Raw genomic sequence first — 23,321 nt, 5'->3', positions numbered from 1 at the left:
CTGGCAGGGCCCTGGCATTTGGGGGGTGGGCAGGAATGAACAGGCTGCAGAGATGAGCTTACCCACCCTTGGTCCCCAGGGCGAGGAGGCTGGCTGGACCCCCAGCAGAAGGCGGGAGGCTCGGCACAGACCTGGCTCAGCCACTCAGAGCCCAGATGTGGGGGAAGGAAGAAGGGAGGCCAGGCCTGGGTCCTTGGGGACTGAATCAGGGACCGCAGCCAGGAGCAAGGAAGTGGGGACCCAGGAGGAGCAGCCCGGCCCAGCCCCAGTTCTTCTGCCCCTGCAGTACGACAAACTCTCCAGGATGGTGAAGGAGTTCCAGCCCTACCTGGACCTCTGGACCACAGCCTCCGACTGGCTGCGCTGGTCCGAGAGCTGGATGAACGACCCCCTGTCAGCCATTGACGCAGAGCAGCTGGAGAAGAACGTCATCGAGTCCTTCAAGACCATGCACAAGTGCGTGAAGCAGTTCAAAGACATCCCAGGTAAGTGGCCCAGCCAGCCCACCGCGCCCCACTCCCCGCCGCCCGCCCCCACCCTGCCTCGGCCTGCTGCCTCTCACCCCTGCCCGCCCTGCCCTGCAGCCTGCCAGGACGTGGCCTTAGACATCCGGGCCCGCATCGAGGAGTTCAAGCCATACATCCCACTGATCCAGGGGCTGCGCAACCCTGGCATGAGGAACCGGCACTGGGACTTGCTGTCCAGTGAGATCAACATTAATGTCAGGCCCAAGGCCAACCTGACCTTCGCCCGCTGCCTCGAGATGAACCTGCAGGACCACATCGAGAGCATCAGCAAGGTGGCTGAGGTGGCTGGCAAGGAGTATGCCATCGAGCAGGTGGGCAGCCCCCGGCAGGGCCTCCCTGCCCCACCCACATGCTGCCCAATGGCGTGGGAAGGTGACAGTCCTGGGCCCCATCCCTGGGGTCCCCCAACCCAGGGATGAGCTGCATCTTATTGAGTGCGTTAATAATGTGTGTGTGACGTGCTCGGCACAGTGTCCACCAGCCCCGTTATGACGCAGTTATTCCTCTCGAGTTATTCCTCCTTCAGGAATGTGCTGAGAATGTTGCCTCACTTAGCAGGTGAGCAAATTAAGGCTCAGAGAGGTTCAGCAATCGGCCAAGGCGGCCTAGCCAGTAAGGGCTGGAACTGGGACCAGAGCTCCTATCCAGTGACTTAGCTGCCACCCAGCATACCTGTACACACATGAGAGCGTGTGAGAGCGAATCTGCCCTGGATTCCGACGAGGGCCCATGGGGGGCTTGTTGACTAGACAGGATGCAAGTTTACCGAGGGGGCTTGACTGAAGGTCCTGGTTGAGCAAAGCCTGCCCTTCCCTGCCCAGTGCTGCTCAGTATGGGCCAGCTCTTTCTGGGGACCCAGCCTCTGCCTTGTACCACCCTCCCCCCCACCCCCAGGCTCTGGACAAGATGGAGAAGGAGTGGTCCACCATCCTGTTCAACGTGATGCCCTACAAGGAGACGGACACCTACATCCTCAAGAGCCCAGACGAGGCCTCACAGCTACTCGATGACCACATCGTCATGACCCAGAGCATGTCCTTCTCACCCTACAAGAAGCCCTTTGAGCAACGCATCAACTCCTGGGAGACCAAGCTGAAGCTGACCCAGGTGGGCCTTCCTGCCCTCTCCTCCCCCACCCTCCCAGTGCCCTGTCCCAAGGTGGCCCCTTATGGTGTTCTGGTGGGGCTGGAAGCAGTGAAGTGCCTTGCCCAGGTTTGCCCAGCTCCTGGCTCTCTGACAGGCCCCTCAGTCAGAGGAGGGGGACTAGGATGGGGCTGTCCATCTCTGAGGTTGGCCTGCTAGAGCTGGCAGTTCAGGACATGGGGGTGGGGCCAGAGTGTGGTCCAAAGCTGCCCTTGAAGAGGAGCACGAGAGCTGCCCCCAGACCCTGAGTGCTGCCTAGGCTTGGGACAGCTAGGACCTCCAGGCTTGGGGCTCTTCTGGGCTGGACAGCACAAGGTCTGAAGCTCCTCAGTGTCCCTTCCCACTCTTCGCTGAGCTTCCTACTCCCACTCCTGTCTCGTTTGGAGCCACCTTGGGGTGAGGGCGCCAGGGCACTGGGGATCACTGTTCTTTAGGACTCTCAAGGCCAGGGGCTATCTGCAGAGCCCTGAGGTCATTCCAGGCCCAGGCCTACTAGTGTGATCCCAGAAACTCCTTCTGGGGGCCTTCCTGGTAGCTATTCAAAGACCTCCAGTGAAGGCCAGAAGCTGAGAGAGGAAGACCTGCCTCTCTGTTCTTTGGGTCACCCAGAGAGGCCTGAGATCATCAGCATTGTCCCTGGGTCTCTGTCCTTTGCTGTCCTCTCGTCCTGGAGTCCCATCTCCTCCAGGGATCAGCATCAAGCAGCCCTCAGGGACTCCCCCACCACCCCCTGCCTGTGGGGTGTTCCCATCGAGGCTTCTGGTCGGTGCCCCTTACAGAGCCCATCACACATGCTGGGCCCTCAGTGATTCAGAGGCATAACTGGCTGTTCAGAGGATGGTGGGCTCCTTGAAGGCGGGGACCACCCTCTCCTCTGTTTCCTCTGGAGCCCACATGGGCCTGACCTGGGCCTGACACAGCACACAGCTCGTGAAGAAGAGAACGGACTCATGAATGAATGAATGAGTTTGCACTGATGGGGAAAGGGAAGAGACAAATTCAGAAAGGGGATTGTGGAGGCAAGAGCAGAAGGTGACTTGAAGAGGGCTCACTTGTGCACTGATGTTTTAGAGAGTATTTTAGGGGATCTCAAGCTCAAGTCCCAGTACACCTCAAAGAATCTTGGGGTCATAGACCCAGAGTCCTCCCAGGAGAGGAGACTAGTTTGGACTTCCATGCACCGGGCTCTTTATTGTTTCCTCATGGTGTGCTGCTTGGGGTGTGGTTCTGTCATAGGAAGAGCAGCTCCCCTGGCTCTGTTGGAGGCCTGGACATCCTATGGGGGACTTGGGGTTTCCCTGGAAGGCAGGCATCCATGCAGCCTCTTTGTTCCCTGGAGTACTGTGACTGACAGCGCCACCTAGAAATTTCCCCGTGGACACAGGCTCTGGTGCTCAGTGCTCTGCCCAGAACTGTAGTGGGGTAAAATGTCTGGGTCAGGGGGGACAGGACCCAACTTGAACCCCAGGCCCTGACAGTCCACACTCTGTCCAGGAGGTGCTGGAGGAGTGGCTGAACTGTCAGAGGGCTTGGCTCTACCTGGAGCCCATCTTCAGCTCCGAGGACATCAACCGGCAGTTGCCGGTGGAGAGCAAGCGCTACCAGACAATGGAGCGGATCTGGAGGAAGATCATGAAGAATGCCTACGAGAACCGGGAGGCAAGCTCACACGGGGATGGGAGGAGGGCAGTTGGGACACTGCAGAAGTTCCTGGTCTCATCTCTCCCTGAGCAAGAAAGATTGGAGGACAAGTCCAAGGCTTTGGTCTTGGCCGTTGTCCCCCTGCGTGGGCTCCCCAGTCTTGAGACACACCTCAGAAACACAGCAGTTGATGGTTTTTCCTCTTGGAGATTTGCGGTCCCCATTAGTATTTTTAAAGGACCTGACAAGTCCTGCAGCAAATCAAATTCCTTGGCTTTGGTTAACTGTAGTTTTGTTTTGTTTTGTTTTTTTTGCTTGCTTGTTTTTAATATTCATTTACTTATTTGGTTGCACTGGATCTTAATTGCCCTTTAGCATGTGGGATCTTAGTTCCCTGACCAGGGATCAAACCTGTGTCCCCTGCATTTCAAGGCAGATTCTTAACCACTAGAGACCACTAGAGAATTCCAACACTAGTTTTTAATCATAGACTTTTTTCCTGTGGGGCTCACAAGTGATGGAGGCAGCCCCTGTGCTAAGTCGCTTCAGTCACGTCCAACTCTTTGTGGCCCCATGGACTGTAGTCCACCAGGCTCCTCTGTCCATGGGATACTCCAGGCAAGAATACTGGAGTGGGTTGCCATCCTCTCCTCCAGAGCATCTTCTCGACCCAGAGATCAAACTCACGTCTCTAATGTCTCCTGCATTGGCAGGCGGGTTCTTTACCACTAGCTCCACCTAGGCTATTGTAAATAGTGCTACAATGAACATTGGGGTACATGTGTCTTTTTGAATTATGGAGGCGGCCCCTGGCTTAGGGCAATTTTCCTGCCCCTCTGTCTTCCCAGGCTCACTGAGAGTCTCTAGGAAGCATGTGTGGGTCCTTCTCTGAGCCCACCTTGCTGCCTCCCAGCTGGACCACACTCACTCTCAGTTTGTCTTTGACCTGGGCCACACAGGTGATCAACGTGTGCTCTGACCAGAGGCTGCTGGACAGCCTGCGGGACTGCAACAAGCTGCTGGACATGGTGCAGAAAGGCCTCAGCGAATACTTGGAGACCAAGCGGAGTGCCTTCCCCAGGTCGGGGATGCCTGGCCCACGCCTGCTGTGCTCCCGCCTGCCCTCGAGGCTGGGGCCCAGTACCCTGCCAGGCTGGGGGGCAGGGGTGTCAGTAGTACCGGGACAGCTGGGACACAGGGCTGCCTGACGGCCCTCACCCCCGTCTCCCTGGCAGATTCTACTTCCTGTCTGATGACGAGCTGCTCGAGATCTTGTCCCAGACAAAGGACCCCACCGCCGTACAGCCCCACCTGCGCAAGTGCTTCGAGAACATCGCCCAGGTGGGTAGCTGGGCCAAGGGCTCAGGTGCCCTGAGGGCACCATCCCAGGGAGAATACCTCTTCTCTCACTCCAAGTCTTTTCAGCAGGGAATGAGTTCCCAGGCCTTCAGAGACATCTCTGGGGCCTGTGGGAGGAGGCTCAGCTGCCTCAGCTCAGGGTTGGGGAGCTCTTGCTCCCAGCTCATCCAGGGGTGCCCCGGCCCCCCTGCAATTCACTGAGGTGCTGGCTAGGCTGAGAAACCCAAGAGGTCAGAGGCTTCTGAATCCCCTTGTCCTCATCTTCATCTACAAGGGAGGCCTCACAGGCCTCTGGGAGGGGGGAATGTGGGGGCACTCGCAGGGCAGGCTTAGCCTCCTTCCCCGAGTGGGCGGGGCCACAACTGCAGCAGGCAGATCCGTCCTGCCCACGAAGAATCAGGGGAGGTCCAGCCAAGGGGAGCTGTCTTCCAAAGGCGAGAGCCACCTTCTGAAAGTGGAGGACACAGGCGGGGTCCACGCTGGGGCTCTGGTGGGCAGGGCCTCTGGACACACTGAGGTTCACCCCACTCTCACTGCTCCCTGTCCCCCGCCCACAGCTGCTGTTCCAGGAGGACCTGGAGATCACACATATGTACTCGGCGGAGGGTGAGGAGGTGCGGCTGTCCTTCTCCATCTACCCGTCCAGCAACGTGGAGGACTGGCTGCGGGAGGTGGAAAGCAGCATGAAGGCCAGCGTGCGGGACATCATCGAGAGGGCCATCAAGGCCTACCCCACGGTGAGCCACGCCACCCCTCCCAGCGCAGCCTCCCAGCCTGCTCATCCTTCCACTGGCTCTTTGCTCAGCGCCTTTCTGCTCCATCATCAGGGCTGGGTTACCTGCCTGTGTTGACTAAAAAAGATGCACAACTTGAGAGTTGCGAGTTAAGTTTTATTTGGGGCAAAATGAGGACTACAGCCCGGGAGGCCAGCACCTCAGACAGCTCTGAGAGATGCTCCAAAGAGGCAGTGGGGGAAGCTCAGTATATACAATTTTGGTGAAGCAGGCGCTTAATGCAGTCAAGCGCTTACTTTGCAAGAAGTTTTCTCCGAGTCATGAGGATCTGTCGTCATCATGAAGGGATTTAGTGCTTTTCTAGATAATGAGGAGATGCAATGACTGGGATCATAAAATCTGTTCCTGAAAATATCCTCCTATCTAAATACTCATCCCACCAGGCTCCCTGGAGCCCAGAGTGCCTCACTCCACCCTGAACCCCCTCACGGGGTGTTGAAGGTCAACAGCTGCAGCAGCATAGGGTGCAATCTCCACAGAGGCAGGTGGCAAATGCCTTTGTTGTTCAGTCGTTGGTAATACTCTTGGCAAGTGCCAGTTTGCAATTGGCACCTGCCTCATCCTCAGACTATAGCCTTGACTGCTGTTGCTCTCAGTCAGCCAGAGTGTCTCTGGGAGCAGAGGGAGGAATCTGAAAACACCCTCCAAAAAGTGAGACTGGTTCCTAGTCATAATCAGTTGCTATTGGTATGTCTTGAGCACTCACTGTGTGCCAGCCCCTGGGCTGGGACGTCTCCCCATGGCCTCTCTCCGCCCCAGCATCAGCGGCTGACCACTGATGGTGGAGCTGAACCCCTTATCCTCAGGGTTAAGCCTTATCCTACAAAGCAGCTGAGAGATGTTTCCTGCCCAAAGGGTCTGTGATTCACAGGTGGCAGTCAGGATGTGAACCCAGGATGTATGTTTCCCAATCCTGGGCTCCCACCCCTCCGCTTCCAGGTCTCTACGACAGAGGAAGTGATGACTCTGCCCAACCTGAGAGGCCCGAAGTTTAAAAGACTTCCCTGCCCTTGAGGTGGAATTTTGAGCTCAGAAGCACAGATGACCTCTAAGGGAAAGACAGTGCAGGGTCGGTGCTGACAGCTGCCTGGGTCAGCCCTACCTGTGTTGTCTTCCCAGATGCTCAGGACTCAGTGGGTTCTGAACTGGCCTGGCCAGGTGACCATCGCCGGGTGTCAGACCTATTGGACCTTAGAGGTGGAAGAGGCCCTGGAGGCTGGCAACCTCAGCAGCCGGCTGTTCCCCCAGCTCGCCCAGCAGGTGAGACTTAAGGCGGGGTGGGGGGTCACCATCTGCTCCCCACCAACACCCCACACCCTGAGGCAGCTCAGTCCCTCCAGGAGCTTCGTCATGTCTTGATCCTGGAAGAGGGCCTGGGGTTGGAGCCAAAGAGTAGAGGGTCAGACACCCCTGAAATGAGTGTCTCATGACCAGACACCAGTGGGAGGGATGGGGGGCTCTAACGGGAGTGCTGAGGTCAGGTGGGTGCCCCTCTCCTGAAGGTCAGGGTGGGAGCCTCCTACCTGGAGCTCTCCTGGGCTGTCCTGTGTTCTGCCCTCGCCCTGTGCACTGGCTCCTCACCACGCTCCTTTCTCAGGCTCCTCGCCAGGCCCCTTCCTGACCCTGGACACTGTACACAGTGGGAAGATGGATGCATGTGTGTGCCTCCATTGTTAATGAAATCCCTGCCAGACTTCCCATGTGACCAATGCCCTGCCTACCCTTCTCTGCCTGGTCCCTGCACCCTGCCCGTCCCAGACCATCAGAAGCCCCCAGAAGAGAGGGGTTGTTGCTGGCGGAAGCCTACCCCTGAGCAAGGCAGGGAAAGCCTGCCTGCAGCATGGCCCTGCCCATCCCTGATGGTGTCCCCTGGCTCCTGCAGCTCAGTGACCTGGTGGCACTGGTGCGGGGAAGTCTGTCCCGCATGCAGCGAGCTGTGCTGTCGGCTCTAATCGTCATTGAGGTCCACGCCAAGGATGTGGTGAACAAGCTGGTCCAGGAGAACGTGGTCAGCGTGCATGACTTTGAGTGGATCTCACAGCTGAGGTGAGGGGGGCAGGCAGTGCGGCCACATCCATCCCGAGGCCAGGGCAGCAGCAGGAAGGGGCAGGGCAGGGTGGAGAGTCAGCTACAAGAGGCTGGAGCTGACCTTGATGCCCGGGGGAAGCCAGGTGCCTTGATGCCCTCATTTCCCCCAAAGAAACACCTCTCCTCAATCACATACCCCACCCAGTGGCCTGTGGTCCACATGCCCTGGGAACCCATCTCCCTGCAATGCCAGGTACTACTGGATGAATAACAACCTGTACATCCGGGCTGTGAATGCCGAGTTCATCTATGGCTATGAGTACCTTGGCAACAGCGGTAGGCTGGTGATTACGCCCCTCACAGACAGGTGAGCACCCCCCTCCCCACACCCCCTCCCACACTGGCTGGCCCAGGAATCCAGGACCCACAGTGCAGTTCATCTGTGATTAACCAGACAATCAAATGTTAGGAGCTTGGCTTTGAGCTTTTTTTAACTGTCTCTTGCTCGTCATGGGCTCCATGACCTTGGGCAGGTGGCTCAAGCCCCCTGTGCCTCAGTTTCCTCTGCAGCCTCCTCCAGGTGGTCAGGAGAGTTTCTTGAGCTGCCGTGTAAAGCTCTTAGCACCTGTGTGGTGCATCAAATGGGTGTGGGTTTTACTAATTTTATCAGTCAGATCTTCCTTTCAACATGACAGAGCAACTGATCTTGAGAGAAACGGGGTGGGGTGGGGGGCAAGTCCCTTGACAAAGTGATCACTTCTCTTCTAAAGCACTCTATTGTTTCCTCTGGCTGCCTGTATTTAGTAGCAACTGGATTCTCAAGCTGGGTTTTGAGGAAAAAAAGGAAGGGTGAACACAGGTCAGCCATCCTGGCAGGTCCCTGAGCCAAGCGCTGCAGGGCCACGGGGTGGGGAGTGCCGGTCAGGTGGCTGAGGGCTCCAGCCCTGTTCCCCGCAGCCAGGGCTGGGAGTGCTTGGGACCCTCAGCACGCGGAGGGGCAGGAGTCACCCCTCCACGGGGCCCAAGACGGCGGAGGGCGGGGCTCTCTCGAGCCTGTGGGCCTCCTGAGAAGGTGCAGAGCCACGCCCGTCACCTCTCACCCCCTCAGGTGCTACCTGACCCTGACTGGGGCCCTGCACCTCAAGTTTGGGGGCGCCCCAGCTGGCCCGGCCGGCACAGGGAAAACGGAAACCACGAAAGACCTGGGCAAGGCCCTGGCCATCCAGACGGTTGTGTTCAACTGCTCCGACCAGCTCGACTTCATGGCCATGGGCAAGTTCTTCAAGGGCCTGGCCAGGTGAGGCTGGGTGTGCGGGTGGCTCTCGCGGGGACCCTGCCCCCAAGAGGAGCCTGGCGGGGTGGTGGAGGGGGGTGGGGTGGGGCAACAGGAGTCGAGGCCCGGCCCCTGGCAGCACTGGGAAGGGGTACGGCTGGTGGGGCTGTGGCTGAGCTGGCCAAGATGGCCACAGAGGCAGCAGTGGTCTCCTCCCCAGCAGCTGGCAGGGGCCCTTGGAGGTGACTGGTGGGGGAGGCTCTGAACTGATATGCCCCCACGATGTTTTCCCCTCAGTGCTGGCGCCTGGGCCTGCTTTGATGAGTTCAATCGCATTGATATCGAGGTGCTGTCTGTGGTGGCCCAGCAGATCACCACCATCCAGAAGGCACAGCAACAGCGGGTGAGCTCTGGGGGAGCCTTCCCTCCATGTCTCCTGTGACCGACCACCTTTTCACTTCAACTGTACCCACCCGGCCCATGCTGCCTTGCAACCACCCTACACTGGCGGGATGGGAAGCCAGGTGCTGGGGCTTGCCCTGAGCCCAGCCTCTCTCATCTCACAGGGAACTGGGCACTCCCCCAGCCACCTAGCAGAGCTATCTGTGAGGGGACTTCTGTAGCCAACCAGGGAGCCCCATCTCCTTACCCCACCCTGGGTACAGCTCCCAGGACAAGCTGCAGTGGACAAAGCAGTCCCTCTGCACACCTGACCCTCATGGAAAGCCCTAGCCATTTGTCCTCCTAGCTTTGTTCAGGCTGGGCAGAGGTCTTCTCCTGGGTACAAGAACTGGGAGACTGGAAGGTGCCCCAGCCCCAGTAGGGCCCTGGGTCTTAGTCAGGGCTGAGCTTGCCCAGGTCTCCGGAGAATCAGTGTCGGGAAATGGGGGTGGAAGTAGATGTGTGAAGACTGCAGGGAGCTGGGACCTGGGAGGCCAGAGGTGGTACTGGGACCAGAAGTCTTAGGCCAGATCCTGGGAGACGAGCCAATCCATGGTCAGGGGTCAGTCCAGGCTGATCCATTATAGCCAGGACCATCAATGGGATGAGGGGACCATCCAGAGCATGGGACGGGTATGCCAACCCCTCCCTACTTTCGCAGGTGGAACGCTTCATGTTTGAAGGCGTCGAGATCCCACTCGTGCCGTCTTGTGCTGTGTTTATTACCATGAATCCGGGATACGCTGGCCGCACCGAGCTGCCTGATAACCTGAAGGTGAGTTCAGGCCTGGGTTGGTCTGGGAGGCTGCTCAGGGCACTGGGAAACACCGGAGCTGTGGCCTGGGCTCAGAGATGCTCACACACTTATGCAGGGACACACAGCTGCTGGACATCAGGGACTGTGCTTTCCCATGGTAGCCCTCCTGCCCAGGGGTCCCCCAGCCATGGAGAAGAAGGGCCAGGCTTGTCCTCAGGGCCTGGGAGAAGGCAAGGGCAAGTTCAAGTCAACACAGAGGACTGGTTTCTAATGAGCAGAGGGATCCTCCCACAGGGGAGTATAAGCCTCAACTATGTCAGGCGCAGTGGAGAGAGGATCCAAGTTCTGGCAGGGAGGAGGGCAGTGCAGCCGCCTTCTGAGGACCAGACAGTCCAGAAAGTGGGTGATGCTCTGGGAAGGGAGGTCGGCCTCTCCATTCACCCAGATACCCTGTGCCCCAGGCACTCTTCCGGCCTGTGGCCATGATGGTCCCAGATTACGCCATGATCGCGGAGATCTCTCTCTATTCCTTTGGCTTCAACGAGGCCAATGTGCTGGCCAAGAAGATCACGACCACCTTCAAGCTGTCCTCCGAGCAGCTCAGTTCCCAGGTGAGATCCTGCCCAGAGCAGGTTCCAGGGTCTGGGAGCTGCTGTCTTCCCCCTGCAAACCTTGAAGGTAGGAATCACACCCCCACTTCTCAGCTGAGGACACTGAGGTCTGAAGCAGTCAGGAGCCTGGCCAGGCTCACGTGTGCACAGGGGAGTTGGAGCAGGAGCCAGGAAGAGATGACCACCTGAGCTAGTGCAGGTGCAAGGGAGGGTTGACCAGTAACAGACCAAGAATCACACAACCAAGGCTGGGAGCAGGTGCACTTAGGTTGCATGGGACCAGAGGGGGATAGCCAGCCCCGCCTCCCCTGGAGCCTCCCAGCACCAGGGCTTGCCCCTCGGTGAGCTGGGCCTATGTCTAGGGGTAGATGCTACTGGTTCAGGCAGCAGCATTAGTGGATGAGCTTTCCGTTTGGGCTCCAGTCTCAGGCAGACTGCCCCTTTACAGTAGCAGAGATGAGCCCCGACTCTGGGCGTACATGCTACCAGCTTAGTTTCCTAATGGTCCCAGAAACAAGTCCCTGTTGTCACCCTCACGGGCCCTCTCGAGGTGACCTGTTTATGCAGGAACACCCATCCCTGTGGCTTGCGAGACTACACTTGCCTTTGGCCCGGTGGGGCCCACCGAAAACCATGGGCAAGAACAGCGATCTATTATGAGGAAAAAGAGCAGCTCCCCACACCCTTCTTTCCAATCATCTGCTTTCAAAAATGACCCCACCAATCTCCAGTAACAGAGCCATTATCCCCCGCATGGTTCTGGAAAGCACTCACCCCTTCCCAAGTGCTGATGACCCGAAGCCAAGCCCAGTCTCTGCATCCAGCTCCAAGTCCAAGATTTCTGGGAAACATGCTGGTCTGTGGGTTGGGCCCAGGTATATATAGCTTCATAGTCTGACACCATGGGGCAAAATGGTGAGCTTGATATTTCCATCACACCTGCTTTATAATGAAAAGAGATGGACCCAGCGGCAAATGTGGGAAAAGCCATGGTAGTGTGGTCAAGAGGGTGGGTCTGGAGAGAGGTGATGTGTGTTAGAAGGAAGCTCAAAGACCAGTGACTGAGGCCAGTCTTCTTGTGGCAGAGATGGGAAACTCCTTCATTCTCAATGTAAATAAAACCTGAGTGCCTCCCTGCCCTTGGCGCTGTGCTGGGTGGGCCCGCAGGGACTGAGCCGTGACCGAGGCAGACACCTCACCCTCAGGGTCCAGGAGGCGGGCAGGGTGCTCTCTCTGGTAGAGGGAGAGAGCGACTGGGGCAGTGAAGCAGAGACACCAGAGGAGCACGAACTGCAGCGCCCAGCCCAGGCTGCGATGTGTGAGCGGGCGCTGACAGCCTGCAGGGGGAGTGACATCAGCTACGGGCTGGGTGATGAGGCCCGGCCAGGTGTCAGGTGGGAGGCTGAGTGCTCCCCAGAAGCCCCAAGAGGGACAGTGCCCACCACCCCTCTTCTTTTTGGTGGTGACAGGACCACTATGACTTTGGGATGAGAGCCGTGAAGACTGTGATCTCAGCTGCCGGGAACCTTAAGCGAGAAAACCCCAGCATGGACGAGGTGAGCTCCATTCAAAGAGGTGCCCGAGGGCTCCAGGGGAGCTCTGGTGGCGGGGGTCCGGGGGGGACGGGCGGTCCAGGGGGGCTCCAGAGCAGCTTTAGGGTCAAGGGTCATCTGACTTGGGCCTCTGCTGCAGGAGCTGATTTGCCTCCGGGCCATCCGAGACGTGAACGTGCCCAAGTTCCTGCAGGAGGACCTCAAGCTCTTCTCTGGGATTGTGTCTGACCTGTTCCCCACCATCAAGGAGGAGGATACTGACTACGGCATCCTGGACAAGGCCATCCGCAAGGCCTGCGAGAAGAGCAACCTGAAGGACGTGGACGGTGAGCCCTGGCCCTGCCCCACATCCTGTGGGCACTAGAAGAGGGCTGGGTCTGGCTATGCCAGGCTCGTAGTCCAGCCTCAGGGTCCCTCACGCCCAGCCAAGCATGCTGCAGGCTGGGGCTCTCTGCCCCTGTCTCCACTGGGACCCTTCAAGTGATGGGAGTTGAGGAAAAACTCTTTCGCCTTCACTCTCACATTCAACACTTCTGACACCAGAGGTGTGGGGTTTTACCTCAAACTCATCAGTTCTCTAACACGCCTGAGTGTTCTACAGATCAATTCAAATCTGACACTAATGAGGGTCAGCACAGACCCCACAGGATAAGGGCTGAGTTCCACAAGACTGCACCCCCTTCAGACACCAGTCACGAGTACGGGGTCTCCCCAGGTTACCCACAGCTTCTGTCCTCCTTCGCTACAAATCACAGGTTCCCATGCCCCCCTCCTCCGGCTTGATCATTTGCTGGAACAACTCACAGAACTCAGGGAAACAGGAATGTTTGCTGGTTTATTGTTTAAAAAAGGATGTGATAAAGGATACAGGTAACAGCAGGGTGAAGGGTTACACAGGGTGAGGTCTGTCCCTGTGGAGTTGGGGTGAGTCACCTTCCCAGCCTGTGGAGGTGCTCACCAACCCGGAAGCTCTCCAAACCCTCTGTGCTCAGGGCTTCACAGGCCTCTATGAGGTAGGTACTACTGCCACCCCATTTCACAGATGAGGAACTGAAGTGCGGGGAGTGAGGTAACCCACCAGAGGTTACAACGAACTAGTGGCAGAGCCAGGATCTAAGCCCCTACTCTGACCCCTGCCCCCCCCCCCCCCCCACCGCCATGTCCCTCCAGGATTCCTGACCAAGTGTATCCAGCTCTACGAGACCACGGTGGTGAGGCACGGCCTCATGCTCGTCGGGCCCACAGGCTCTGGCAAGAGTAACGTAAGTGTTCCCTGTGCTGTATTGCAGGTCCTTGTTGGTTTTCTACTTTATTTATCTGGGTGTGCCAGGTCTTAGCTGCATCATGTGGGATATAGTTCCCTGACCAGGGATCAAACCCGGGCCCCCTGCATTGGGAGCGTGGAGTCTTAGCTGCTGGACTACTAGAGCAGTCCCTGATTATCTGCTTTAAATATAGCAGTGTGTGCATGTCAACCCCAAACTCCCAATCTATCGCTCCCCCTCGCCCTTCCCCTCTGGCAACCATAAATTCATTCTCTATATTCTAACATAAAATAACAATTTTAAAAAGAAAGAAAAAAAATGAGTAACTTAAGTGGAGCCAAGCTGGGTGGCCCATTGCCCACAGTGTGGGCCTGAGGGCAGGGCAGCCTCAGCAGCAGGGGTCTTGGCCCCCAGCTTGTGCCTCCTGGGCCTTTAGAACACCCCACTGCTCCCTGAGGCCCACAGCCCATGCCAGCCCTGCTCTCCAGGGAGCTCAGAGGCTCACTCTTGCCTGGCCGTTTCCCCAGTGTTACAGAGTCCTGGCCGCCGCCATGACGTCACTGAAAGGGCAGCCATCCATCAGCGGTGGTGTGTATGAGGCCGTCAACTACTACGTGCTCAACCCCAAGTCCATCACAATGGGACAGTTGTATGGGGAGTTTGACCTGCTCACCCATGAGTGGTGAGTGGCCCGAGACTCTTCCGGGCACCGCTCTGCTCCGAGACCTCTGCACCCTGTGGGTCCCTGGCTGCCTCCCTCCCCCAGCTGAGTGGAAGGTTGGGAGCTCTGGCTCTGGAGCCCAAGTTCCTGGGACTCTTGCCACCACTGTGCTTCCTCAACGAGTGCCCCACCTCACCCCTGCCCCCACCCCGGACCTTTGTCCCTCACCTGCAAAGTTGGGATAAAAATGACACCACTGTTAATGGGAAGTGGCTGGGACAGTGTAGCACATGGCAACCACTCAGGAAAAGTTGACTATTATTGTCAGTACCCACGAGAGGCTGGTGGTCCCTCTTTGGGGCCTGTGCTCCCAGGCCGAGGTGTGCATTTTAGAGGGAAATGCATGGAGCTGACTAGAGGCCCACCAGTCAGCACTAGAAGCTTTTCTCTGGGGCTATTCTGTTTCTCCAGAGAAGTCTCCAGTCTCCTGCTTCTTGAACTTCTTCTTGGTCCCAGTGTTCTGGGAACTCAGTGGGGAATGGGCACTGGAGAAGGGCAGTCACCTGTCTTTCTGAACATGGGCCTTGTCCGGCTTCCCTCGTTGCTGGTGAAGGGTCTCAATCACAGCCACTCCAGGCTCTGGTGTGGACAGGTTGGGGTCTGGGGACCAGACCAGAAAAATGTCCTTCTAACCACCCGCTTCCCTGGCATTTGGTGCCCCATGAACAGAGGAGCCTGGAGGACTATAGTCTATGGGGTTGCAAAGAGTCAGACATGACTGAATGAGTAAGCACAACACAGCAGGGAGAGAATATAACCACACATTTTCATTACATATTATACCAAAAAGTCCTATTTTCCCTACTGTAACTTTTAAATGAATGAAAGTACTAAAGACAAAAAAAATAAAACAAAAACGCAGAGCAGGACCAACCTGGATCCAGGTTTCCCTGGGAGCCAGCTGTGCTTGTGGCCCTTCCTCCCTGGTGGCTGCAGGACAGATGGGATCTTCTCCTCCCTCATCCGGGTGGGGGCCATCGCCTCCGACACCAGCAAGAAGTGGTACATGTTCGATGGGCCAGTGGACGCCGTCTGGATTGAGAACATGAACACGGTGCTGGACGACAACAAGAAGCTGTGCCTCAGCTCCGGGGAGATCATCAAGCTCACAGAGGTCCATCCGCCTGTCCACTCACCCCGCTGTCCTCTGCAACCGGGTGGGCCCAGGGGCCACACCAGGCTGGCCAAGCCTCATCCCCTCCACCCTTCCCTCTCTGGGCCGAGGCTTCCTCCCCATCCCCAGGCTCGTGTACCTGAGGCACGTGCTGCACAGCTGCTCGGCGCTTCCCTTGCGGCAGACCCACTCTCTGCAATGCTCTCAGCCCAGGACGACCACCTCAGTCTTAGTCGATGCTGCCCTGTGCTTCCCAGGCCCACTCACAGCCATTTCAGCCCAGACTGGCTCAGGCATCCTGGCAATGTGCCTGGAGTCTGGGGTACAGGTGGTACAGAGGCCAGTGTGACCCTGTGTCCGTGTACACAGATTGGGGCTCTGGAGCAGAGCACACAGTTCCCATCAGATCTCCCAAGGGCTCCAGGGACCTCAAAATGCCCTGACCCCAGGCTGGCCTGAGGGCTTCCGGGAATCTCCTGACTTAGACTCCTCCCCGAGGCTCCAGCAAGAGCCACATGATCAGCTAAGGCCAAGGGTTCCTGCATTTGCCCCTACCCCAGCACTGTGCCTGGCCCATCACCTGCCCTGGGGCCTGCCCGCTGTTGCAGGATGGGCAGCCCTTCCCCATGGCCCTGCAGCCCTTTCCCCTGCCCTGGGGGCCAGCAGCTGTCCTGCTCATGCAGCTCATGTTGGTGGCAGGCGATGACCATGATGTTCGAGGTGCAAGACCTGGCAGTCGCCTCCCCAGCCACAGTATCCCGTTGCGGCATGGTGTACCTGGAGCCCAGCATCCTGGGGCTCATGCCCTTCGTCGAGTGCTGGCTGAGGCGTCTCCCTGCCTTACTCAGGCCCTTCGAGGAACAGTTCAAGTCCCTCTTTATCTCCTTCCTGGAGGTGAGGGAGGCCACAGTGTGCCGGCCCAGGTGGGGGCAGCTGGGTGCTGTGGCCAACATCCACAAGAGTGGGGTGCCCATTCTCTGCAGGAGTCCCTCGCTTTCGTCCGGTCCTTGGTGAAGGAGGTGATCACCTCAACCAACAGCAACCTGACCATGAGTCTCCTCAAGCTGCTGGACTGCTTCTTCAAGCCCTTCCTGCCCAAAGAAGTAAGACTCAGCAGTGGACCGCAGCCTGCTCCCTCCTGCCCCACTTGCCTGGCCCGAGGGCCCCGAATCCCAAGTCCAGCTTCCTGGAAGAGAGAATTGGATTGGCTCACGTGGTTCATGGGACACCCCCGTCCAGTCTGCTGCAGAGGCCAAGGGACGTGGCTTCCTCACGCTGCTCAGTTCTGTCCCCACCTCCGTCCCCAGGGCCTCAAGAAGATGCCGCCTGAGAAGTTGAGCCGCATCCCTGAGCTGATCGAGCCCTGGTTCATCTTCTCCCTCATCTGGAGCGTGGGCGCCACGGGGGACAGCACCAGCCGTAGCAACTTCAGCCACTGGCTCAGGATCAAAATGAAGACAGAAAACGTGAGAGGCAGCCACCCCTCATGGCTGGGCTGGGCTCACGCCTCTTGGGCTGGGCTCCAAGGGCTGGGACGTGTATGCTGAGTGCCGGGTGTTTTGGGGCTGTCCCCCAGGCCCAGGGCCCCAGGGACGACAAGTAGCCACATAAGTGACTGGGCCTCATCACCTGGTTCCCCTCGCCCCCCCCGCCCCTGATCCTTTGCAGGTGGCCTTGCTTTTCCCAGAGGAGGGGCTGGTGTTTGATTACAGGCTGGAGGATGGTGGCATCAGCAGCACCAGTGATGATGATGATGAGGAGGAGGAGGGCAAGCAGGTGATGGAGGACCAGCATGGGGAGGGGGTGAGGGGAGGGAGGTGGTCAGGTGGTGGCTGTCCTACTCAGGGAATAATGGCTGCAGAGAGGAGGCCCTGTTGATGGCCACAGATGTCACGCTGGGGTTATTTGCGTCATCTCATGAATCCTCACGGACCCACAGGGTGGTTACTAATGTGTCCATTTCCCAAACAAGGAAACTGGGGCTCAGAACAGTCATACCCAGCTAGTCGGTGTCAGAGCTGGCCTTGAGCCTGGGACTGGGGGATGACAGAGTGCCTCCCTTCCCAACCATGTGTACTGCCTGTCCCAGTTGCTGCTGAGCCCAGGGATTCATCAACTTGGTCCTACTTAAGAGCCCCATTTGCCCAGGGGTGGGGCTCCCCAAGAGTGGAGGAGTAAGCCCCCATGGCCTGTCTCAGTGTCCCCATTGCTCCTCTCAGCCAGCACAGGCTCCATGAACCTACTCTCATGGCATCAGGACCCCAGCCCAGAAGGAGGAGTGGCCAGAGAGGCACCTCAGAGGTGGTCGCCACACACGGTCCTGCTGGGGGTCTCACACATATGAGTCTAACCATCAGTACCGTCCCCAGTAGGACATGTTGATTTGACCACAGAGAGGGATGTCTGCAAGTTGAGTCAGGGCTGTGGGTGGGTGAAGGGATTCATGTAGTTGGGGATGGCGGGGGAGAGCGGGCCAGGTGACTTCTCAGTATCCAGGTGACGCCAGTCCCACAGTTGTGACCCCCACAGGCTTGGGAAGCCTAAAGTCAACAGCAAAGATCTTTGCATTCTGGGTTGTCCAGTTCCCAGAGGACTTCTCTCACATGCAGAGACCCAGGGACTGGCCCCACTGGAGGTAACTGGATGCAGTGAAGCCTTCATTTGGGCAGCTGTGTACAGAGAGCCCCCCATTCCTGGAGGTTTGTTCCAGAAGTCCCCCACCCTGGGCATGAAGCAGGGCATAGGGATTCCTATTTCTATCAGAGGCAGCCCCTCTGCTGGACCCTCTTGCCCGACAGTGCAGCTCCTTGCCCTCTTAGTACACTCAGCCTGGACGGGAACGAGGAGAGGTTCCAGGCCCCTCCTGTGCCACCTGTGGTTCCAGGTCGCCTGGGTGAAGTGGATGGACTCCTCCACCACATTCACCATGATGCCAGACACCAACTACTGCAACATCATCGTGCCAACCATGGACACCATCCAGATGTCCTACCTGCTAGACATGCTGCTCACCAACCACAAGCCCGTGAGTGCCTCTGCCACCCCAGCCTCCCCTCACCCCAAGGCCTAGGCCAGGAGTGACCGGCCTCCCGCACTGATAGGGCAGCAGCTCCTACTGTGCATCGGGCCCTGTGAGAACGCTCTGACTTCATGACCCCCCTCTCCTAGGTGCTGTGCGTTGGGCCCACAGGCACAGGGAAGACCCTCACCATCTCCAACAAGCTCCTCAAAAACCTGCCACTGGAATACATCAGCCACTTCCTCACCTTCTCTGCCCGAACCTCAGCCAACCAAACCCAGGACCTCATCGACAGCAAGCTAGACAAGAGGCAGGCCCCCTGGCTCCTTCCTGGATCCCTATGTCCCCCAGCCTGGCTCAGCCAGATGCTGCGTCCCCTCCCCTCCTGGGTGGGAGGTGCCCGTGCACCCTTCTTCTATCAGGAATTCTCCCGAGTCCTTCTGTGGGCACTCTCCCTGGAACAGGCGCTTGGGTAGGGCTTGTGATCCGTCTGCCTGGAGGTAAGACTCAGGACAGCCAGATGTGATGTCCCAGGACACTCAGAATGGGACAAGGAGCTCCTCAAGAGGCCCAGCGATTTGGGGGAGGCTGAAGTTAGTGAGGGCCTCCCAGAGGTGGAGCTGCCCTCCTGCAGCCCTGGACTCCCTGAGGACCTGGTGCCAGGGGCCCTGGGCTCACACAGCCCCTCCCTGCAGGCGGAAAGGTGTGTTCGGGCCGCCCCTGGGGCGCAACTTCATCTTTTTCATCGATGACCTGAACATGCCAGCCTTGGAGACCTATGGCGCCCAGCCACCCATTGAGCTGTTGCGCCAGTGGATGGACCACGGCGGCTGGTATGACCGCAAGATCATTGGTGCGTATGTTCGGCCTGGGCCAGCGGATGGGTTGGGGTGTGCTGGTCAGAGCCTAGGCCCACAGACTCATAGAGGGCCCACAAAAGTGTCCTAATCTCTTTTAAAGAAAGGGAAAAATGAACATTTAGGTCACAGAGCATTTAAAATGTATGATATTAATGCATTTGTCTATATACCAATGCTGTTGTAAAATATAAATTTAAAAAAATTATTTAAAGGAGGAGGCCCATGAAGGTGGAAGTACTCAGGGCCTACAAAAGCCTTAATGTAGCCCCTGGCAGGGCCTCTGACTTCCTACTCCCACTCCAGGAGCCTTCAAGCATCTGGTGGATATCAACTTTGTCTGTGCCATGGGCCCCCCTGGTGGAGGCAGAAATGCCATCACCCCACGGTTGACCCGCCACTTCAACTACCTGTCCTTTGCTGAGATGGATGAGGTCAGCAAGAAGCGCATCTTCTCCACCATCCTGGGCAGTTGGGTGGGTAAGTACCAGGCAAGAGTGGGGGAGGCCGTGGGCTCCAGCAGAAGCCCGGGTCCAGTGAGCCACACTGGGAAGAGCCGGGGTGGCTGAACCACTGACTCCACCCCTTACTTAGCTCTGTTACCTTTAGCCAGTTCATGAACCTCTCTGAGCCAGTTTCTTCATCTAAAATGGGTGACAATATTAGTGCCCATCACCCCAAGTTGTGAAGGTTAAATAAGACACTGCATGTAGAACATCTGGTATGAAGCTGGCACATAGAAACTGCTGAATATATGATTTATACATATGCATACATGTACGTTCACCCATATAAGCACACACATACATATGTTAGAATCTCCAGTGGAGAGATGTTATTGATACTTTGGAGAATGAGGAAATATCACCAAGATAGAGTGAACAAAGTAGTCCTCATCTTCCATGAGGCTTGAAGAAAGGTCTGCCCCAGGATGCAGTTTCCCCTAACCAGTCCACTTCCCACCGAGAACATGTTCTGACCTTTAAACTCCACTTGACACTGTGCTAGGTGGTGAGTGAGCGGAGTCAGGCCTTCCCTCCTCTGGCCTGCCCTGCCCCGCCCCCAGGGACTATAGGCCAGAACTTGTCTCCATGCCCAGCTTAGGGGTGGGGCCATGTGGCTCTGAAGAGGGGATGGTGGTCAGGGGCTGCTCTGGGGCTGCTCAGCTGGGTATAGGCGGTCAAGGTGGGCAGTAAGTGGCTCACCTAACTCTGAACCCTTGTCTCTCCCTCAATCCTCTAGATGGACTCCTCGGAGAAAAGAGTTACCGGGAGCCCGTGCGTAAGTGTAGTGCCCAGGACCCGGTGCAGGGCCTGAAGGGGGCAAGGGCCCTTGTTCCAGGGGCAGCCCTGGACTCAAGTTGGATGTGGCTGAGGCTTGGGTCCCAGGGGCCACAGTGAGCCCTCGTTAGGCTCCTGTGGGGACCCCTGGACAGTGCCGGAGCAAAGGTCGCCCTGCACCGACAGTCTCCATGGGGTCATTCACCTGTTACGTGGCTGGTCAGGGCCTGGGCCCATGCCCCTCCCATAGTAGAAGCAAGGTGAGTGTCCCTCCTCCAGTTCTGAGCCTGCTTGGCCCCTCAGGGCTTCAGGTCTCTGTTCCCATGCACTCCTGAGCTAGGCCTCCCCAGCATTTATATCAAATGTCCCAACCCTGGCTTATTTAGTCTCCTGTTTACTGGTCGGAGTCTGTCTTCCTCACCAAGAATATCAGCTTGTTGGGGTGAGAAATGTGTCTGCAGGGGCCACCCTCGCCCCGTGCCCAGCACCTAAAACAGTCCCTGTGTTAACAGAGGAGCCCACGTTGGGGCTGGTGAGCCCTTCTGCCCCTTCTTTGCCTTTTTTCCTCTTTGTGGAGGCTCTCTGCCCCAAATTCTCCCTGACAGAATTTTGGTTCCCAGCAAAAAACTGGATGGTTTTCAGAGCACAAGCAAATAGATTGTGTAGTGGTAAAAATGCAAGGGGGTGATAAGCCCCCAAGGTCCTGGCTGAGCCCAGGCTTCCACACCCACGGCAGTGCACTCCTTACCCCCATGTAGGTAAGGACCCCTCCCGTGCATGGCTCTGAGCAGCATGTTTCTTTCAGGTCTGGCCCCAGTAGTGTCTCCAATTCCACAACTGTATCCCAACACCCCAACACAGGGACAGGCTAGGCCAGTGATAAAGATATAAAAGTGGGGAGCTCCCAGCGAGAGATTCCTCACCCCATGGTGGGGGTCGCCAGGAAGACTTTGTCAGAGGTAGCACTGAGAGGTCTGCAGGGTGGGGGGCAGTCCAAGCCTGCAGGCTGGGGAAAGGCATGTGCAGAGGATACAGCCCCAGATCTGCAGGGGCCATGACCCAGGTCCGCTCTCCTGTTCCTTCAGCTGGGGCCCCCAACATTGCCCACTTCACGGATCCCCTCGTGGAAGCCACCATCATGGTGTACTCCACCATCACCTCCCAGCTGCTGCCCACCCCGGCCAAGTCCCACTACACCTTCAACCTGCGGGACCTCTCCAAGGTCTTCCAGGGAATGCTCATGGCCGACCCAGCCAAGGTCGAGGTGAGGACTGGTGGGCCCCTCCCCAGTGTACAGTAGCAAATGCTCACACTGACCTCATGGTCCTTCCGCGACCCCAGTTTTAGGCCTTCCTGATCAAACACTCAGCCTTGATCTGGTCAGGCTCAGGCCCTGGGGCTAGGGGCGGAACTTGGCATCAGCAGCTGCCAAGCCCCCAGGAGCTTCATGCAGCTGAGTCCCATCTTGCTGGTGAAATCCATGCCTAGGATAGTGGCTGTGATGGGGCCACACAAAAGCAGGAGCCAGGCCCCGGCAAGGCCTGCTGGGTTCCTGATGGCAGCCCAGGGTATAAGAGAACTGGGGGAAGAGTCCATGGGATGCCTTCTAGGAACCGAAGGTACCAGGAGGAAGGAGCAGGAGTGCAGCGGGAAGCAGTGTCAAGGGTGCTGGGTGCCTGTGCAGCTCCGTGGCTGCAGCGGGAGTCTGGAGGTGATGGGAGCCGGGGGTGGGGAGGGTGTAGATTTGCGCTTTGGAATGGAGGATGGATGGGTCAGTGTGTGCTGGCCCGGTGTCTAAGGGACAGGGTGAACAGGACAGACACTAGCCTTGGCCCTCCAAGCTCTAGGCAGAGGGGTCGAGAGAAGAGCCTGGGGACTTCCTGAGGCCGGTCCCATCACCTGAGGAGAGGCAGGAGAGTCAGCACGGAGGCGGCAGCAGGATGTGGATAGTGTCAGAGGGGGCTCGGGGATCAAGTGAGGGGTTAGATGTGGGGTGTCAGGAAGGTATAAGGAGTCAGGATTCCCTCCCAGGCTCGGGGTTTGGGGAGCTGTGGGGACTCTGAAAACTGTATGCTGAGTCACTTCAGTCGTGCCTGACTCTTTGTGACCCCATGGACTATAGCCTGCCAGGCTCTTCTGTCCAAGGGATTTTCCAGGCAAGAATACTGGAGCAGGTTGCCATTTCTTTCTTTCTCTGGGGAATCTTCCTGACCCAAGGATCAAACTTGAGTCTCTATGTCTCCTGTATTGGCAGGCGTGTTCTTTAACACTAGTACCGCCCAGGAAGCCCAGGGTGAGGGGGACCCTGAAGCTAAAGGAGCTGGGTGCCCAGCTGGCACAGCTGGGCCTGAAGCAGGGGGTGGCAGTGGCGAGGTCAGGGCAGCAGTGTGTGGACCGCATCCTCCGTGGGCCAGCAGACCCTCAGGGTCCTGCGTGGTCCCGGTGAGAGAGCCAGGCCCAGGTCAGGGCCCCTGGTGCGTTGAGAGGTGGCTGAGCCCGGGCCCTGACGCCAGGATGGCCGCAGGACAAGGTGCAGCTGCTGCGCCTGTGGTACCATGAGAACTGCCGCGTGTTCCGTGACCGCCTGGTGAACGACGAGGACCGTGACTGGTTCGACAAGCTCCTGGAGAGCCACATGGATGAGTGGAAGGTGGGCTTCGAAGAGGTCTGCCCCTTCCAGCCCATCCTTTACGGGGACTTCATGTCGCCAGGCTCCGATGTCAAATCCTACGAGCTCATCACCAGTGAGAGGAAGGTGAGGGTCCTGCTGGGGCCCTAGCCCTGGGACCCCGGCCCTCTGTGGCCGCTGCTAAGACCACCGCTCTCTGACCAGAGGGCTAGACACTGGTCTGGAAGGCCAGCTCAGGGACTTCAGCAGTTGCCTCTCTGAGTCCCCATCTCCTCACCTGTCAAATGGGTGCAGGAGGCCCCTCTTGGC

General features: G+C 57.9%; 1 protein-coding gene across 1 annotated transcript in view; it reads left to right on the top strand.

Annotated features, from left to right (window-relative positions):
* Window positions 1–23,321, top strand: part of DNAH1 (dynein axonemal heavy chain 1) — a 74,553-nt gene that overhangs the window by 33,333 nt on the left and 17,899 nt on the right. Inside the window, exons 18-47 of the mRNA XM_070455981.1 lie at window positions 287–485; window positions 585–838; window positions 1,422–1,634; window positions 3,165–3,329; window positions 4,271–4,392; window positions 4,547–4,652; window positions 5,228–5,407; window positions 6,584–6,724; window positions 7,347–7,510; window positions 7,746–7,859; window positions 8,601–8,789; window positions 9,063–9,168; window positions 9,868–9,981; window positions 10,425–10,574; window positions 12,044–12,130; window positions 12,267–12,453; window positions 13,298–13,389; window positions 13,920–14,074; window positions 15,050–15,227; window positions 15,927–16,121; window positions 16,211–16,330; window positions 16,535–16,693; window positions 16,896–17,003; window positions 18,112–18,252; window positions 18,396–18,556; window positions 18,942–19,099; window positions 19,410–19,583; window positions 20,346–20,384; window positions 21,469–21,647; window positions 22,908–23,138. Coding sequence (XP_070312082.1) covers window positions 287–485; window positions 585–838; window positions 1,422–1,634; window positions 3,165–3,329; window positions 4,271–4,392; window positions 4,547–4,652; window positions 5,228–5,407; window positions 6,584–6,724; window positions 7,347–7,510; window positions 7,746–7,859; window positions 8,601–8,789; window positions 9,063–9,168; window positions 9,868–9,981; window positions 10,425–10,574; window positions 12,044–12,130; window positions 12,267–12,453; window positions 13,298–13,389; window positions 13,920–14,074; window positions 15,050–15,227; window positions 15,927–16,121; window positions 16,211–16,330; window positions 16,535–16,693; window positions 16,896–17,003; window positions 18,112–18,252; window positions 18,396–18,556; window positions 18,942–19,099; window positions 19,410–19,583; window positions 20,346–20,384; window positions 21,469–21,647; window positions 22,908–23,138 — 4,581 coding nt within the window. The remainder of the gene's footprint in view (window positions 1–286; window positions 486–584; window positions 839–1,421; window positions 1,635–3,164; window positions 3,330–4,270; window positions 4,393–4,546; window positions 4,653–5,227; window positions 5,408–6,583; window positions 6,725–7,346; window positions 7,511–7,745; window positions 7,860–8,600; window positions 8,790–9,062; window positions 9,169–9,867; window positions 9,982–10,424; window positions 10,575–12,043; window positions 12,131–12,266; window positions 12,454–13,297; window positions 13,390–13,919; window positions 14,075–15,049; window positions 15,228–15,926; window positions 16,122–16,210; window positions 16,331–16,534; window positions 16,694–16,895; window positions 17,004–18,111; window positions 18,253–18,395; window positions 18,557–18,941; window positions 19,100–19,409; window positions 19,584–20,345; window positions 20,385–21,468; window positions 21,648–22,907; window positions 23,139–23,321) is intronic.

The sequence above is a fragment of the Odocoileus virginianus genome, chromosome 26 (genome assembly GCF_023699985.2).
Source record: "Odocoileus virginianus isolate 20LAN1187 ecotype Illinois chromosome 26, Ovbor_1.2, whole genome shotgun sequence".
In the NCBI taxonomy this organism is placed as follows: domain Eukaryota; kingdom Metazoa; phylum Chordata; class Mammalia; order Artiodactyla; family Cervidae; genus Odocoileus; species Odocoileus virginianus.
Note: the sequence above shows the minus strand (reverse complement) of the source record. Positions and strands in the feature narration are given on the sequence as shown.